General features: G+C 34.6%; 2 protein-coding genes across 13 annotated transcripts in view; both read right to left on the reverse strand.

Annotated features, from left to right (window-relative positions):
- SCFD1 (sec1 family domain containing 1) overlaps positions 1 to 414 on the reverse strand; it is a 134,814-nt gene extending 134,400 nt beyond the window's left edge. For 7 of the 8 annotated variants that reach the window (XR_009539674.1, XR_009539670.1, XR_009539672.1 and 4 more), the window contains exon 1: positions 332 to 400. Coding sequence is in view for 1 of the 8 variants with exons in the window: in XM_060144189.1 (XP_060000172.1) it covers positions 332 to 389 (58 nt within the window). In the remaining 7 variants the exon portion in view is untranslated. Of the gene's footprint in view, positions 1 to 331 lie in introns of all 8 variants that reach the window. The other variant, XM_060144189.1, reaches the window with a different exon arrangement.
- A 1,018-nt stretch (positions 415 to 1,432) lies between these two features.
- Positions 1,433 to 19,035, reverse strand: part of G2E3 (G2/M-phase specific E3 ubiquitin protein ligase) — a 67,318-nt gene continuing 49,715 nt past the window's right edge. For 2 of the 5 annotated variants that reach the window (XM_060144154.1, XM_060144162.1), the window contains 3 exons: positions 15,374 to 15,546; positions 6,797 to 6,987; positions 1,433 to 5,922 (listed from right to left, as the gene is read on the reverse strand). In XM_060144154.1, the coding sequence (XP_060000137.1) occupies positions 5,666 to 5,922; positions 6,797 to 6,987; positions 15,374 to 15,546 (621 nt within the window). In that variant the 3' untranslated portion in view covers positions 1,433 to 5,665. Of the gene's footprint in view, positions 5,923 to 6,796; positions 6,988 to 10,884; positions 11,150 to 15,373; positions 15,547 to 19,035 lie in introns of those variants that run through there. The other 3 variants (XR_009539663.1, XR_009539662.1, XM_060144177.1) reach the window with 3 other exon arrangements.

A 19,035-nucleotide genomic window follows, 5' to 3' on the forward strand; every position in this document is an offset into this window, starting at 1 on the left:
GTGGCAAGGGCTGGAAATGCCAGGTGTCAGATCTGGTCGCCATGGCCTTTTGAGGCCCAGTAGGAAAGAGACAAGAGCAGGACCGCAGCAACCCGCTCACCCCTGAAGCCCCTTCTCCGGCACATCTGAGAGCCGAGTTCTCAAGCTAATGGCATCTCTTCCCTAAAAACTCAAAAGGGGAAGGTCTCTCGATGGTCTGAGAACGGGATTAAGCTATTGGAGGTCCGTCTCCGAACTGCACGCACCGCGACCGAGTGAGGGCGACAAGAAGAGGAATATGTCCTCACGGCAAGCACAAAACCGCAGGAAAGAGAAGGGAATAAGCCGGTACCTGTTTGTCTCTCTCGAATACTGGCTGCTGCGGCCGCCGCCATCTTGGCTCCCACCATACACTGCCCGGCTGGAGAGCGGAGCCCGGTCATGACGTGGCCGCCCCGACCGCCCCGGAAGCAAAAATCGGAGGGGCGGGACCATAGAAAGCCGAACCCCGCCTCCTCCAGGGTGACCCTCCCATTCTCTCAGCTCTCTCCACAAAACTTAGAGACCCAACGTGGGAATAATACCCGAACACCTGGCAGTGTTTACTTTCCAGCGGCGTAATAGTAGGAATTTTTATCCTGTCTAATCAAGCCACAGCTTCTCAAAGGGTAGCTGCTTTAAAGTGAGCTCTTTAGGGCAGGAGCGTGTTGTAGTGCTAAGAACCTAAATACTGAACTGTTAGTTTGGTCGTCTACAGATCTCTTGTGGTGATAATAATCTAGGAGCTTAAGGATCACAGGACTAAAGTAAATGAAGCTCCTGGAACAAAATTGGCACTTCAATGCTAGCTCCCTTTTCTGTTTCCCCAGTGCAGCAGGAGGGGTCTCCCGTTTGCTCCTTTTCTGGGAAACAGGCAGCTTCGGAGCATTGCTCTAATCAGGCAGGTTTCTTAATCTCATCTGTTAGGCAAAATGGTCTAGCTGCATGGGGTTGTTTTGCCTACATGGACACAGAAGCCAGGAAGGCGCAAAATGGCAGTTTGTATTTTCCTCCTTTTAGTAACTGCAAAATCACAAAACATTACTTTGGCAGGGGGTGTAAGTGGATAGTGCAGGTGTCTTAATGTACACTTAAAGCCATATGATGACAAAATGTATCCAATATTAATGATTTCTAATTTAATCCATATTTTACTGGATGTCAAAAATGGACACAACTCATTTCCCGTATGGTCAACAGAGTTCACTTAGGATATTGCATTAGTTATTGAATATGTTCATTCTGAAGCTTCACCAAATTCTGAAATGAAATTAGAGACCCTGTGCCTCAAAAACTGGTTTGAAAACTTAACTTTTCGAATTTATGAGAAATTAAGTTACCCCAACGATTACATAAAGAGCAAAATTTTTAAACAAAACACAAAAGTTTATTTTTATGAAACTTGACAGGTGATCTCATTCTTAATGCCATTAGGGAACACCCTAGAACTGGACCTACATTCTTTTTTTTCCTTGTGTAAATTTTTTTCACCTTTTTTGAGGGTATAATTGATAAATTTGGCAACATATCTGAAACGTACATTGTGATGATATGATATATATGTATACATTGTGAAAGAATTCCCCCCACTTATTTACCACATTTATCATCTCACATATATATTTATTTTTTGGTGAAAACTTTTGAGTTCTACTCTCTTAGCATATTTCAATTATACAGTACAGTTAACTACAGTCACGTTATATATTAGATCCTCAGACCATACTCATCTTATAGCTGATTTTTTACTGCTTCCTATATGTGGAATAAAAAAAAGAAAACTGGAATCACCAATGAACTAGGTGTGTTGCGATTAAACAGAAATGACAGTTCCTGCCCTATGGGAAAGTTCTACTTAATTTTTTGTCTTCATGGAATATAAAATAAACAGGCTTTCCCACTGTCAACATCTGAGAGCCCAATCTTGTTCATTTGTTTACTTCTACTTTCAAATGCAAATCTACCTAACCATTTCAGAGCTCCAGCATAGACCTCCCAAAATATATGACTCATTTGACATAGAACACTAAGGCATGTTTAACATTTGTGTACAGTATATACATTTGAAATGATAAAAACTGTCCTGACCAAGGAGTGCACACAGTGTGGGCAAACAAATGTATAGGAAATATATGTCCCACAGAACAGTGGCAGTAAACAAACAGTCCCTGTAATGCTAAGACTGAGTAGGTATTTGTAATGTGTTTTTAGAATAAGGAAAGAATTAAACTATGGCTGTTAGAGTGTTAGTTAACCTAACTTTTTTAGTGGTTTAACTGACTCTACCTATCCAGATGTTGGGCTAAAATAATATAATTATTCTGGCAAACTATTATTTTACATTAGGGGATAGATAGTTTTAACAGAGAATACCTCAGAACAGCTCATTCAAGAGAGGTTCCTACCTGTCAGCCGATAATTGCTTGCAGGATCTCTCAAATGGGGAAAGGATCTATTATCTACACAGTATTGTCAGAATTTTAACCTTGTTAAATCCTAACAAGTTACTTGATTTAGTTTATATAAGCACTTCACATTTAGTAGCAGAAACACATTTATTTAGAAAACTTCATTATAAGTGTCATTTTTTTTTGTTGTATCTGAAGTCTTTAAAAAAAGGGAAACTAGGCTGACATAAACTATCACCTAACATAATACCTGGCATACAGTAGATATTGGAATATGTTTGGCAATTTGAAAAGATAACAGTCAAAATGAGAACTTTAAAATAGGATTTCTTCAAAGCAATGCAAATTTTCCTAAACTATATGTAATACACATTCAAGTAATCCATCAATGTGTTTTTATGCTTTACATTGCATCACGTAGAGCATAAAACTAGTTTAATAGCTTATTGTAAAATTAGCAACAAAGCTGTGATAAGCACTATATATAAGAATTACACACTTATAAATAGAATCTTGTTCTAATCATTTTCTTATAATGACTGAATGTAAAAGGCAAAGTCACGGAGAAAACTTACCTATTATATTACACTCTCCTTTACTGCACATTTAGCATTGAGTACAAAAGTTCCAAGAGCTTCCATATAATTAGGGGAAAAAATTATAAGAAGTTTGGAATAAAGCAGAAGCCAAAGTAAATTCTCAAGTTAGTAATCAAATGAAAGCTTTTTACTTCACCCAAACAAATAATGACTAATTTGTAATACGGAAATCAAATATTACAAAGTATAAAGTCATGAGCTAGTTTCTGATATTTTAAAGAATCTTTACCTTAAATACTAAAATAGTAAAATGACTAAGTACGAGAATAGTAGAGAATTGCATAAATGCCTTCAGATGAAGTTCTCACACCAAAAAATTTTAAATTATTAAAAAAAATGAATATAAAACTAACCTAAGACCATTAACAGTAGATGCATACAAGGCGAATTTATGCTTTTTCTTGATAATGAGAGTAACAGAAAACAAACTTGAAATATATGTCATTTAGACAACTGAAATATTTAAGAAATACATATACACATTTATAAAGGTTTATAGCATAATTCCTTTTTAAAATCAATGTCAGTAGGAACTATGCATTGGCTATAACAATGAACAGAAAAAGAACAAACATAATACCAACCATTTGACATAGTAACAATGCAGAAAATAACCTATGTCAGGTTTCTCTGACGTATCTTGACTGTAAAGATTAATCTAAAATCATACTGATGGAACATTCTTAAAGCCAGAAAATATTTTGCAATATGAATATTTATACTTCACTTTAAAACGTGAATATACTAAGTTATTTACATCACTTTATCCCTAAGGCCCTGTCTACACATAAAAGAATTGAAACACTGTTTTTAATTGTAGCTAACCCAAGCACACTGCCTCCCCACCAGCCCTCCCCACCCAAAAAGCATGTGAGTTTTAACAGCTTTAATTACCACTGTAATTAAATGAATTCAAACTACAAATAACCAGAAAATAGCTTTAATTAGGTTTTCTGGTTTGTATTGGTTTAATGGCTTTTAAAATTTTATAAAAACTAGGTAGGTTAAGAAATAAAATATCCAGTTTATCAACACATTTGGAATAAAAGCTGTATGGTGAGGTTAAACCTCTTTTTTGATAATTGCTCCTTTAATTACTTTTGATAATTTAACAGAATTCAACACAAGACAAAGAAATGCCTTGTTTAATGTTTTAAAACCTTCATGTTAAAGTTAAACTTTAATTTGCTGGGTCTGTTAGAAAATGTAACAAAATTTTACTAGGATTATGTTTTAGTTTTCCTTTGGTATTAATAACAGATTAATTACCAGTATCAAACCAATCCTGTCATTTGTCTTTAAAAATATCAATAATTTAAGGATGCTTCTTGGAGAGGATGAGAATATGGCTGATACCTGCTTTATGTAGCAAGAAAAATGTGCTTAAAACCAAGCATTTTACCTCTCATACGATTTATTCTGGTGAAAAACCCATTTATATTTGATAACAGATTAGGAACATTAGACTTTTCCAGTTTCTTTTGCAAGAGTACAAATATGGTGACACAACTATGGGATTAGGTATCTTCAAATTGTTATTACATAATCTCTTGTTACTTCTAGGTATTCTTTGACTTTTAGTAGCATTAATAAAGTTTAAAAAAGGAAATGGAAGAGTTTATAGAAGGATAACAGTTAATTCTGCATGGTTGAGATTAGAGTGGGTTTTTCATTCTATTTGTAATTCTTTCTTACACATTTCTACATTGTTTATATAACAGGTACCTTTCAAAAGCAAAGAAGATAACTATATAATGCAATGGTGCCAGCTTACCTTTCATACAACCATCTTGATAATAAATAACTGTCAAATAGCCAAACCTACCAAATGGCAATCCACAGAGATCATTCTATTCAGATAACCTAAAATGTGGATAAGACATAATGTGGTCTAATACCACACATGGGATACATGAAAAAAAAAAATCCTATGATTAAAGCCAAAGGCTTTAAAGAAGACACTTACTTAGGGATTTTCAACTGTATTTTAATCCACCTCAGAAGTGTTTTAAGACTATGGAATGTCCATAGATTCTAGAATATTTGTGCAATTCTGCTTTTTAATATAATACTTCCCTTTAGGCATAATCTAATTGCAGTGTGGATCTATTTTAACATAACTTAATAATCTAAAAACATTTTTAACTAATTTAGTGCCATCCCAGAAAAGGATACATATAACACACCCCCCAAAATATGACTTTGATTTATACAAGATTTATCATTTAGCTTTCCTATTTAATGCTTTAAAATAAAATAAGTAATAATTTGAAAATTGAATAAAACTAGAAAAATCACTGTGGCATCCTATAGCTAATCCCAATTTACAAAAACAGTGAGTACAAGTTTTCTTATTATATATAGCATGCTACTATAGTTGAAGAAAGTCTGTACAGCCATTCTAAAAGTATTTGTATTGAGGTTTATGAAGCATGTATATTAAGAAAATAGAAAAGTATCAACTTTGGTACACCTTAACAAAAAACTTTTTAGCTTAAGTGGCCAAAATATTCCTTTATGTTCATATCATATATTTTATTGGGCCAAGTTTGCTCAAAAGTGATGACGGACAGATTTCTGAAACAAAAAGTATCAACTTTTAAAGCAGCTTTTAAAGAAGCATCTCTTTGTTCAAAACAGTTAATGTCCAATGAAGTGAGAATTTTCTTCCTTTTCTAATCTTAGAGTGTTTTTTATGGCAAAGTCCATATTTTCTTGAAATTCTTTATAGGTACTGGTGATAGGAAGAGCTAAGCAGTTATTACACTTGTTTCCAACAGGAAAATCCATATGAAGGCACTCAATTGATGGAGTGGGTTTAAATCCAGCAGGTGGAATGGAACTGCAACCAGTAGCAAAAATAAGAATGTCTTCCATTGTTACTGTAGATTTACCATCTGAAAAGAATACCAAAAAAGGAAAAAAAGAAAAAAAATCCGTGTTATATATTGCTACCATCATAGACTCTTCCCCAACTAGACTAGACATGTTGAAAAGCAGAGACACCCACATTAACAGAGATGCATAAGAGGAAAACTAAATCACTAAGTGTAGTAATAGGAAAATGGTATATTGAATACATGTTTATTTGAATTTCAAAGTAGGACTCATACAATAATTTGGTTGACCTACTCACTGTATATTTAAATGTCTTCCTTAATATAAAATTATCATATAGTCCAAGAGGTTCAGTAGGTTTTGAAACTTGATCTTTCGGGGATATGATCCTACAAACAATTTTAAACCAATTCTAGACCATTGCTATTTGATAAACTATTTCAACAAAGGAAAAACTAAGATGGTATAAAACATCCAAACAACCTAGCTAAAAAATTTTCAACTAAAAGTTAAATTGTTTTACAACATATTAAACAGAATGAATTTACATTGCTAAGGCTCAATGATAAATATCATTACCATGCTCTGATCAATGGATGAGGAATAATTCAATTTAACTTAAAATTTAAAAAGGTGAAGTAAATGACTAGCTTTGAGACTATCCTGTGCTGTGGCAATCACCCGTATATTTAAAGTTTTCTAGGAAGAATGCCTCTCACTTCAAATTACCTAGAGGAAAACAACCGAAAAATATAACTTTACTATGTAACCTTTCCTATCACTTTCAACTCAGTCATATAAACTTGTTTTGAAACAAGTTTTGTAAATAAGTAGTTAGATTAAAGTCTTACTATAAAAAGCAAAACTCAAAGAAATAAATATCCCAAAACAAAATTTCTACGACAGTTAAATAAAAATAAAACATCTACATACCCTCAACAGCCTGTAAGTAACTGTTCCAAAACCCCAAAGCCTGTACGTCAGATAATGTGTGTACTGTAAAAAGATCACTAAGAATTTTTGTGGAAAGATTCTCAGGTTTATGACAGAAGATGTTACAAAATGCTTCTGGATAAGTCTGAATTTTCTCCAAAACACCAAGAGTTCTCAGACCCTGTTTAAAACTTAAGAGAAGAAAAACAATGAGCCAACATTCATACACATGTGTTTGGAATGAACATTTCTAGCTAATTTACTATCACATATATGTGTGAAAAAGACAGAAAAAAAAAGATGTGGGAAAAAAAAGGTGAGGAAAAACAAAGAAAAATATGGATACACTTTATGTGATATGGTATTTTCAAATCAATAACAAGCAAATGTATTAATATAAAATGAATATTTTCCATGCCTACATTATTTGGCTTTATGGAATAGTTTTAAAATTAAGCTAACAATTTTTTATTAAGAGGAAAAAAGTAGATATCTAAAATTTTACACTTCAAAGCTAGTTAGTATAAAATGAAAGACTGCAAAGAAAAAGAATCATAAACTTGAGCCACATAAAAATTTTAAACTTATGTATTGCTAAAAAGAAATTAACAAAGACAAAACAAAGTGGGAAAATATTGATACATGATAGAACACTAATTTCTCTAATATAACAAAAATACAAATCATTTTCTAAAAGAACTCAACAGGAAATACAAAATATGAATGCATCATTAAGAAAATACAAGTAACAAATGAATTTTTAAAAATGCACATTCTCACTAATAAGCAAAGAATGAAGAAGATACCATTTTTGCCTACCAGACTGACTAACCCTAACTGTGGCTCTGGATTCCCTATCCACGTCCTCAGGTACCCTGCTACACTGACTCATCTTCCCTTCTATTAGCTCTTCCTCAAGAGCACAAAAATATGCTTATCTTTCCCATCTTTGAATAAGGGAAAAAATTCACTCAATCCCATCTGCTTTCCTTTGAGACAACCTATGTGAAAGACTTACCTACATTTACTGTCTCCTTTTCTTAATTTCCTATTCACTTTCCCTCCACTCCTTTCTACATCTCAGGAATAACTGCCCTAAGTGCATGAATGATGTATGGGATCAGTCTCCTGGTTTCCCCTTATATCTCTGGCCAAACCTTCCGAGTCTCTTACAAAGCTTATTCTTTCTTTGCTTTGCCTTAAATGCTACTGTTTGTCCCTCATGGATCTGTAACAAGGCAAATTTCTCTTTTTTCTTACCATATCCCATGGCTTTATTTAAGCAGGTTTATGTTCATTAACTATAAAATCTATTATTTCAGCCCAGAATATATACCCAACAGACTGCTGGGTACCACATATTCCAAGCACCCAAACTTATTAAGTCCAAAAGAAAGCTAATTATCTTACTACCAAAATCAGAACCGTAAGTGACAACAAATACCTCCATTATTCACCCTATTAGTACAGCTAAATCTGAAAGTCATTCTTAACTCTTCCCTCTGCCACTCCTAATTACAAATCCTATGAATTTCCTTTTTTGAAATCCCTTTTATCTGCTCATTTCTCCATATACCAGTGGAACTGTTGTACCAGGTATGTAAGCTTCCAAGTTGATTTTCCATGTAAACCCCCATACTGTCATTCATCCTTAGGTATGTTGGATGGAGGCCCCCAAAAGATATGTCCACATCCTATTCCCTGGAACCTGTGAATGTGATCTTAGTTGGAAAAAGGGTCCAGGCAGATGTAATTAAGTTAACGATCTTGAAATCATTCTACCTAGGTTATCTGGGCTCACCCTAAGTCCAATGACAACTGTCTTTATAAAAGATAGAGAGGAAAAGGCCATGTGATATAGATTCAGAGATTGGAGTTATGCAACCACAAGCCACCAGAAGCTAAAAGAAGCAAAGAATGGATTCTCTTCCTAAACTCCCAGAAAGAATGAAGCCCTGCCAACACCGAGACTTTGGACTTCTAGCCTCCAAAAATATGGGAGAATAAATTTCTTTTGTTTTGAGCCACTCAGTTTGTGATAATTTTTTACAATTGCCATAGGAAACTAATAATACACACTCTGCACATGAAATAAAGTCCAAACTCCTTAACATGGCTTTTAAGGTCCTCCACAATACAATTGCTGCCTTTCTTGCTTGCTTTTAACTTTCACCTTACACCTACCTTTGAAGCAAATTTCAGCCAAACTTAAGTTCACCTTTATAATTTTACTTTTAATTAAAATGAAATATTTCAAGCTTATATAAAAATCCAGGAAATAACAGAAAACCATGACTGCAAACTTGATTTTGAAAGACATTAACATTTTATGTTTGCTCAGATTATTTTTAAGAAAATATTCTATTCACTCAACTAAATCTGCCCATTCATCAGTTTCCCTTCTCTCCTTTTACAAAGAAAACTATCTGAAACTGCTATTTACCTATTCTGAAATTTTTACTATAGCCTGCATTTCATTTTAGTTTCACTATATATGTATCCCTAAAAAATAACTAGTATTGGTTTGCTTGTTTTAAAACTTTCCAATAATGGTACCATACTGTATACTTATTTTTCTGCAATTTGCTTTTTTGAGAGTAATTTTTTCTAATTGTTATATAGTAATAGTTATTACTACATTTAGGAAACTAGTTCTGTCACTTTATTTTGGGCAACTGTACTGAATTACAAAAAAATTTTTTATTCCTTCCTGCCGATTTTTGTATTTTTAAAACAAAATTCCAATTTACCTTCTATTTAAAAAGTTATACTAATTCTTATTTTTTAAATGGTTACCTCAAAATTTTAATCGGCATATTTGAAATCTAAAGTGAATCAGGTATTTACCCTCTTCCTGAACAATACAAAGACCTTAGAACACTTGCAACTCTGGTAGCTCTCTCTTCCTATGCTACTTAAACATTTTGTTCCACCTTGTATCATAAATCCCCAAAGTAAACATTAATTTTTTGTACAATCAGTGTTTACTCTAAAATTAACAAATTTCTTTCGTTACCATTCCTTCTCACTTGCACACCTCCCTGTTAGTGTCCTTTACCTCTTGTAACCTTGCTACACTCTTTACAGAAGCAGTTCTAAGATTATTTTAGTTGGACAGTCATCTAGACTACCAATGATAATTTTAATTCTTCCAATCCTTAATAACATTCACTTATTCATTTAGTCTTGTTGCTCTACTAGGACCTCCAGCATATTGTAGAAATGAAGGGGGTAATTATATGTATCCCAGGCTTGTCATGGCCTTAAGAGGAACGTCTATCACACTTCATTAAGGATAATGTTTGCTGAATCTTTACTAGCTAATCTTTATAAGGATATTTCAAATTGTTAGCTTAAAATTATGTATAAATGCTTAAATGTACCAATTGCTTTTTTTGCATGTATAACTGTATGAAGATTGTTTGATTTTTCTCTTTTAATCTATTAGTGGAGTGCACTAAAGCAAGATTTTTTTTTTTTTGATGTTCTACCTGCCTTGCTTCCTTTCATAAACAGTCCTCAGAACTTTTAGTAAATTTTGAGGCCATGTTGCTAGATACAAATATATTCAAGACTGCTGAATCCTAAAGAATTTGTTCTTTTTAACACTATTAGGGTCATTTAAGGACAAGGCTTTTTAAAAAGATTATTAGAATTTCTTTCTTTTTTTGCTTTAAAGTCATTTATTTGCAATGCAATTTAAGATCCTCTGTTTTTTAAATACGAATATAAGCTATTTACATGTAATATAATTACCTATATGTTTTCTATCTTATGTTTTCTTTGAGCATGTGTTTTCCCTTGCTTGTTTTCATCCCTCTTTTTCTGTTCACTATATGATTAAATATGTTTTCTTTATTTCTATCCCCACCCCCATCAAACTGGTTTGGAAGTTACACACTCTATTCCTGTTATTTTAGAGTTTTCCCTTAAAATATACATACTTGGCTTAACAATCTTAAGGTAATTAATACTTCCCCACTACTACCTCAAGAATACAAGTTCCTTAAAACAATAAATACAATGTCCATTCTCTTCTTACAGATGAACCTTTAGCTAGTATTTTAATTATTTTAACCATTTCTTACCAAAATTTAGTTGTCTTTTAAATGGCCAATGCTTGTTTTTATTTATTCAGGTTTTTTCATTTCTTTGCTTACTCCTGGTGCTTGTATCTTACTTTTTCCTTCTGGGTTCAATTTCTTTCTTCCTTAAGTAGGTATTTTATTAATCTCTCCAGGAAAGAAGTAAACCTGTCTCAAAATGTCTTTATTTCCTCCTCTCTCTTGAATGATAACGTAACTAGCTCTGTGAAGTTACTATCTTGGCTGTCTGTTTTCAACGTTGATGTCACTGAAAAAAAGGCGTCCAATATAATTGATGCTCATTTTTACAATAATGTCTTTTTGCTCAGAACACAATTTCATCACAAAGTACACTATACTTCAGCATGTTAAGCCCTGTGAACCTGAAGAACTTCTCAAGCAGCATTTTCTATAATACTGCCCAGCCTCTGTCTCTTTTGTCAAATATATGTGTGGGTGCTCTTATTCTAACCTTCATGACATTTCTTGTTTCAGTCCTTTTCTCTCTCTTTCTCTTCAATGGCCTAGCATTTAACAACCACCAAGTTTCATTTCCATGATCATTTTTGTTTCTGTTTCGTTTTCCTTGTTTTTCTGTTGGTTGCTTATTTTTTTGGATTCCATTTTTATCTATAGTGTTTTGAGTGTATTTCTATGTGAAGATTTTTTTTAAAATGTAATAATTTACTGCTGCCAACATTTTATCAGTTCAAGTATAGAAACATTACTTCCCTTCATGTCCCTTTGCCTTTTGCTGTTTATAATTTCCTAAGTATTTCTTTTATATACATTATGAATCACATTAGAGAATGTTATAATTTTTGCCTCAGCCATCAAACATAATTTAGTAGACACAAGAGGAGACATGCTTTTATTCTTTTCATTATTCTTTCTTCCTTCCTGATGTTACAAGATTCTACCTTTAATAATTTGCTTTCTATTTCAAAAAATTCCCATAGGCATTCTTTTAGGGTAGATCTGCTGGTGACAAATCGTTTAGTTTTCCTTCAAATAAGAATGTCTAGACTTCTCTCAGCTGTGTCCTTGCTGAGATCCCCAGCTGGTCTGCTTTCATCTCTCTACCTCTCAAAAGTCTTCTTAAGTTTGTTTTATAAACACTGTTCAGGGTTTTTAACTGTGCTTATCAGGAAGGATAGAGAGAAGAGTGTCTATTCCACGTTATCCACAACTGGAAGTCTATGATCATTTTTCAGCTTAGAAGCACTATTTGATTCATTTCACATTTTATGTTTGGGTTTTTTTTTTCTTTTAAATCACTGTAATAACTTTTTATGTCTCAGTTTGTCCTGTTATTTAAATCCTTGATGTGCTATTCCCAATACTTGCTGTTTAGGATGGTTGTGTTTTGTCTTTTATTGGAACCTCCTCTTCTTTAGCAATGTAACTTTAGCATTCCCATCAGGCTCAGGCTGTAGAAATTTCCCTAAACACTGTTACGTATTTGCTTTTGCCTGGCACTCTGTAAGTACTACAAATCCTAAGACCAATTACTTGTTAATGTCTTTGGTTCAGATTGGGGTCCATTCAGAATGCCAAACCCAAGTTTGGGGCAAACTGAGGGTTCTGATTTCATATGACATTTAGGGTACCATGGCTTTTTTGTTTTTAATAGATCTTTACTGGAGCATAATTACTTCACAATACTGTGTTAGTTTCTGTTGCACAACAAAGTGAATCAGCCATGTGCATACACATGTCCCCATATCCTCTCCCTCTTGAGCCTCCCTCCCATCCTCCTTATCCCACCCCTCTAGGTCATCTCAAAGCACTGAGCCAATCTCCCTGTACTATGCTGCAGCTTCCCACCAGCCAATTATTTTACATTCGGTAGTGTATATATGTCGATGCTACTCTCACTTCCCCCCAACTTCGCCCTCCTACCCCATGATGAACCTAGTTGCAGGGCAGGAATAAAGAGGTACTATGGCTTTTGATTTCCTTGTTATTTCTGACATCTACAGGACTCTTGAGCTTTAAAATATTGTTTTTTGCTATATGATTTATCTTTCACATAAAAGGAGGGATCAGTCTTCAGCTTCTTTTCTCTTGCCCTCTTCATCTTGATCTGCCTAACTCCTATTTATAAATCAGGGTTTAATTTAAACACCACTTATACAGATAGGGAAGCCTTTCCTGACAACTAGACTACTCATACCTATAAACACACACACACACACAAAATAAACAAACAGCAATGAATTATCTAACTTAGCAATGAGAAAAAATCCATCTGTAGACATATGAATTCCTTGGGAAAAAAATATTTCGTACATCTATGTCATTAAGAGATACATTTCAAATAAGTTTTTAAATAACTATCAAAATTTATAATATATTTGGATTATTCTATGTATTAATCATAATTATGAATGGTAATTCTAACTGTAAGAAAATTTTGCTATGTAAGAGTCTTATAGTCAGACACTGGATACATTTTAAACAGTTATGTAACAGTGTTACTTTAATTACAGTATTAAAAATACATTGGAGGGCTTCCCTGGTGGCTCAGTGGTTAAGAGTCCACCTGCCAATGCAGGGGACATGGGTTCGAGCCCTGGTCTGGGAAGATCCCACATTGCTGTGGAGTAGCTGGGCCTGTGTGCTACAACTGCTGAGCCTGTGTTCTAGAGCCCGCGAGCTACAACTGCCGAGCCCGTGCACAGCAACCGCTGAGGCCCGCGCGCCTACAGCCCATGCTCCACAACAAAAGAAGCCACCGCAATGACAGGTCCGCACACTGCAACGAAGAGTAGCCCCCGTTTGCCACAGCCAGAGAAAGCCCGCGTGCAGCAATGAGGACCCAATGCAGCCAAAAATAAATAAATAAATAAATTTATTTAAAATATATATATATATTGGAAATTATATCCTTTACAACTGTTTAAGCTTATGATATCATATTAAATTTTAATTTGGAAGAGTGCTTAAGTTCTGTAGAGCTCTAAAAAAGGAATGAGGACCATATACTGTCAAGTAAAAAATGAGGAGGAAAAAGGGTGGATGGTATGTTACTATTTATGTAATAAAATAAATGAATATACACACACACATATACTCATATATTTATCTGCTATCAGTTAAAAAAAATAATGGAAGGATAAACAGTATAAGCCACTAAAATAATTACTTCATAGGGGATGGAAGGTAGGTGTGATAAGGATGAAAGCTATACTTATCTTAATATAATCTGTATGACAGAACTGAGTCCTTTCAATGTACTATCATTATAGATTTGACTTTGGAATCATGCAAACATTTTATATAATTTTAAAATAAAATCAAACTTTAATAAAAGTCAATAAAAAGAAAAAATAAGATAAAAATGAAAATAAAATGTATACCCAGTTAGTAATATAACAACAAAGAAAATAACTATGCCAAATGACTTTAAAACACAGTAATTTGACTGCATAGCCCTAGAACAAAAAGAAATAGAAAAACAAGTTTAACCTATTTTCAATAATGTTATGTTACTGATGATAATGTTGGCATTATCATTCTGTGACTATTATTTACGAAATGTGGATTAAATCAAGGAATTACTTCATGCTCTAATTCATCAATGTCTTTGAGAACTGGGATTATGAACATGGGACAAAGGAAAAGTCAAAAATCTTGTAGTAGTGAATCTGAAGTATCAGTAGAAACCTATGATGTATTTTATCTTAAAAAAATAAAAAAAAACCCAACAAAAAACCCCTATATTTCTTCTTTTAGTCCACTGAAAAGGCCTAGAAACTATGACCAACGTGGCAAAAACAAGCATCCCTAGCATCCAGATTGTGGATTTGAAATACCATTTCCCATTCAAAGAAACAAAGCTCATTAGGCCAGAATGTACAAAAGGAGCATGAAACACCTTGTCATACCATATAGCAAGAAGGCTATCAAAGACCATTAAGGGTCAACATCAAAAGAACTCAAAAGAAACAACATAAAGAGGTTTATACTGGTTAAAGATGAGACAATCTTAACTTCAGTAAGGATAGCCAACTATAACAGTTTTGAATACATTAAATACATAGATTAATGATACTGAAATTTTAAAATTTGCTTGAAAATAAAACTGGAGTCAGTAACAAGGGAAGGCTAGCTAAACGAGACTGGCCACTGGTTGGTTGATAACTGTTAGATCTGGGTGGTGATTACATGGTGTATCACTCTGCCTACTTTCATATATATTTTAGGTTTCCCACTATTAAAAGAACAGCAGCGTGTAAGAACATAAAAATAATTTTTATTTAGAAAAATTAATTATAAATTGAGATAACGATTACTTTTCCTACCTAAACAGTACACATTTAAGCAATTCTGTGTAGAATGTAAGAACAGTATTCATCCTTAAGAGGTTAGTTTGAAAGCATTAGTTTAAAATAGCATTTACATTTTATCAAATATATCTCACATTGTAAGACAATTAACCACTTTATACATGTAATTTGAGAGAATCCTTAACATATGAACAACTTACCTTTCAAAAGGTGCTTGGACTCTCTTAATTACATGATAAACAAGTATGTCTTTTGCCAACCTATATTTATCACTTAATGATGTTATAAGTCTTAGGCATCCAATAAGCTCTAGGTAATTATAATATTCATTTAGTAAAGAGTTTAAGTCAGCCACAGTTGCTGCAGTATTTATCTGTAATGAAGAAGAAAATACACCCAGTTTACTCATTTACTTGTGAAAGATATTTACATTTCAAATGACACATTACTTTATACTCAATTCTTGAGTACACCTGGGTGAAGTGAAAGTATACTAAGAATTATTTTCCTAGAATAAATGTCTGATAATCCAGTTTAATAAATACTGTATATTTCTGCCAAAACCTAGGTTTTAAGAAATCTAGACTATAATGCCACTTTAATATAGGAAATTACTTCCATAAAAGGCGGTAACTGATATAGAACAGTTACATAGCACTAGAGAGGCAAGAAAGAGGACCTGCAGAGATTTCATGAAAGAAAGAATAGCTGAGATTTAAAAAAATGGATACACTCAAGAGTATTTGAGGGAACAACATAAACAAAGATATACTTAACCATTTATGTGCCAGACACTTTCACATAGGTTAGCTCTTGAACAAAGTTACAGAGGGAGAAAGATAAAATTAGGAGGCAAAGTCCATTTGAATGGAAAATCTCCTTGCTATTTCTTTCTTCCAAAAAACTCTTCTTCCAGGTATTTACATGATTCCCTCATTTATTTCAGATCTCTCCTGTGACCTCAGAAGTTTTTCCTGACTACCCTGTTCAAACTACCTTCACACTCTAATAGTTGCGTATATGTTCTCATCCTCCCAAACCCATCACCCTAAGTTTTAGCTAGGCATATAGCCAAACTTACCTTAAAGCTAGTGTGGCCTTATGTGACTAAGAGCTGTCCAATGGGACATGAGTGAAAATGTGTCAAATTTCCCTGCACTCTACTTCCACTTTCTCCCTGTACAGCAAGCTTCAGCTATGAAGACAATATCCTAAATGACTACACAACAAGAGGAAGGAATCCAATTCTCTGGGTGACTTGGTGTATCACAATTGTACCTTAAAACAGGAGCCATTTCTGTAAAGGCCAGATAGCATTTTATGCTTTGTGGGCCATATGGTGCGTGTCACAACTACTAAACTCCACCACTGTAGTGTAAAAGCAGTCACAGACACATAACAAATGGGTGTGTTTGTGTTCCAATAAAACTTGAAAAAGGCAGCAGGCAAGACTTGGCCTACAGCTATAGTTTGCCAACTCCTACTCTAAAATCTAGATTTTAGAAAAAAATAAATATCTGCCTTTTTTGAGCCATTGTCTTTTGGGTGTCTTTGTTACAGAAGCTTAGCCTATGCTTTAACTTACTATACCCCAAGCATTATCTTGGAAAAGATATCCTTCCTCTTATTCTGTTCTATTTTTATAATATATTTTACAACATGACAGTATATTATATATTTATTTATCTTGTCGTTCCTCTAATATGTAAATTCCAAGAAGGCAGGGGCTTTGTTTGGTTCACTACTTTATCTTCAGTGATAAAACAGTATGGGAAACAGGGACTTCCCTGGTGGCACAGTAGTTAAGATTCCGCATTCCCAGTGCAGGGGGTCCGGGTTCGATCCCTGGTCAGGGAACTAGATCCCACATGCATGTCGCAACTAAGAGTTCGCATGCCACAACTAAGGAGCCCACCAGCTGCAACTAAGGAGCCCACCTGCCACAACTAAGACCTGGCAGAACCAAATAAATAATAAAAACAAACAAAAAACCATATGGGGTACATAGCACCTTGTAGATATATGTATCTGTTGACTAAATCAGTGAAGGAACACTGGCTAGGAGTCTGGAGTTAGTAAAGCCATGAGGAGAGCTCCAAGTGCCCTAATGAAGAACTCGAACTCCATTCAATAGGCAATGAAAATCCATTAGGATTCCTGAGGAAGAAAGCAATGTGGTCAAACCTGTACTTGTGAAAGAATCATCCTGAAGAAGATGATTAGAATAATATCTTAATTGTTTAAACTTAGATATAACCTGAGTTTGGTATAGTAAGCATACTAGAAATAAGAAGGAAAGGCCACTGTTAGAGACGGATGACTTGACACAAACTGATAAATGGAGTATGGAAGAATGAAAACAACCCTGTCTCCAGAATAACTTGGAAATAAGAAATCTCTTGAAAAGAAAAGGAAAATCAGGCAAAAAACCAAATTCTGGGCAAAAAATTATTTCTGTCCTAAACATGCTGTGCTCAATTTGGTAGGAAGACCCAGATCTTATCTGGATATAAACATCTAGGGGCTCAAAAATACAGGTCTGGAAATCATCAGAAAGGTTATAGATGAGGAGACTCTTTCCAAATAGTATAGAAGGAGGACTGTTAAGACAACACTAAAAATTACCTAAGTTTTAGGGGTAGGAAGAAGAAGCATTAAAAAAGACAGTAATAGTCAAAAGTAGGAGGGAGTAGATATTAAAGAAAACAATAGAGATGAATTCAAATACAGTGGTGGTTGCAGAAGTCAGAGGAGATGAGGAATTAGAAAAGAAAGGCCTTTGCATGTGGAGATTTAGATCCCTGCATATCAGCAATGAACTAGCTAACTCAGAAGAGTAGTGGTGGGAACAGAGGTCTGACTGTAAGTTAAATGAGTAGGAAAGAGGAAGTGGAAACAATGAAGTTAAAGTACATTTTTTCTCATAAAGAGGAGAAAAGAAAAAATAAATTGAAGGGTTAAAGGGTCAGTTTAAAATACCATTTTAGAATGAGGAGTCTTGGGCAAAATACACATTTCCAGGTTTCTTACTTTCTGGTTTAGAAACTTGAGGTTTAACAAGATTAACCCAACATGCCCAAGGTCACATAGCTTATATCAGTTATTTCAAACTAAAATCTGACTTCTGAGCATTTGTTTTTAACCATTAAACTATACTGCCTATTAACTGAGACAATGGATAGAGTAGGCTTAAGTATGGGACAAGTTAAGGGAAGAAAAGTTGAATTGGATTTCATTGTCTCAACTGTTTCATTACTTTCTAAATCAGTAACACTTGGGCAATGTTACTTATGATAAGTAAACTGAGTTTGTACGGATAACATGTGTAGTACAGGGCTTAATAAATGGTAACTATTTTTTTTTTTTTTTTGCGGTACGCGGGCCTCTCACTGTTGTGGCCTCTCTCGTTGCGGAGCACAGGCTCCGGACGCACAGGCTCCGGACGCACAGGCTCTGGACGCGCAGGCTCAGCGGCCACGGCTCACGGGCCCGGCCACTCTGCGGCATGTGGGATCTTCCCGGACGCGGGGCACGAACCCGTGTCCCCTGCATCGGCAGGCGGACTCTCAACCACTGCGCCACCAGGGAAGCCCATGGTAATATTTTGAGGGGAGGAACACTGAGTCTCCCCAACTGTTTCCACAGAGAAGAAATTCAGCCTGGTCTTTCTCTCCACCCATCACTCATATCTCCCTGTAGGAGGAAGGATAAATTTTCTGCTGGTAACCATCCTTTCTTCAGCTCCACCTGACGATAGGAAAGTGCACTTTCATCTGCTCTTGAGCATGCAACAAGGAACCTGCCTTATGTTGTCCCTGGCAGGGCAGATAAATCCACCTAGTTCTGAGGAGTGTTAGCAAGC

The sequence above is a fragment of the Lagenorhynchus albirostris genome, chromosome 1, assembly GCF_949774975.1.
Source record: "Lagenorhynchus albirostris chromosome 1, mLagAlb1.1, whole genome shotgun sequence".
NCBI classification, from domain to species: Eukaryota; Metazoa; Chordata; class Mammalia; order Artiodactyla; family Delphinidae; genus Lagenorhynchus; species Lagenorhynchus albirostris.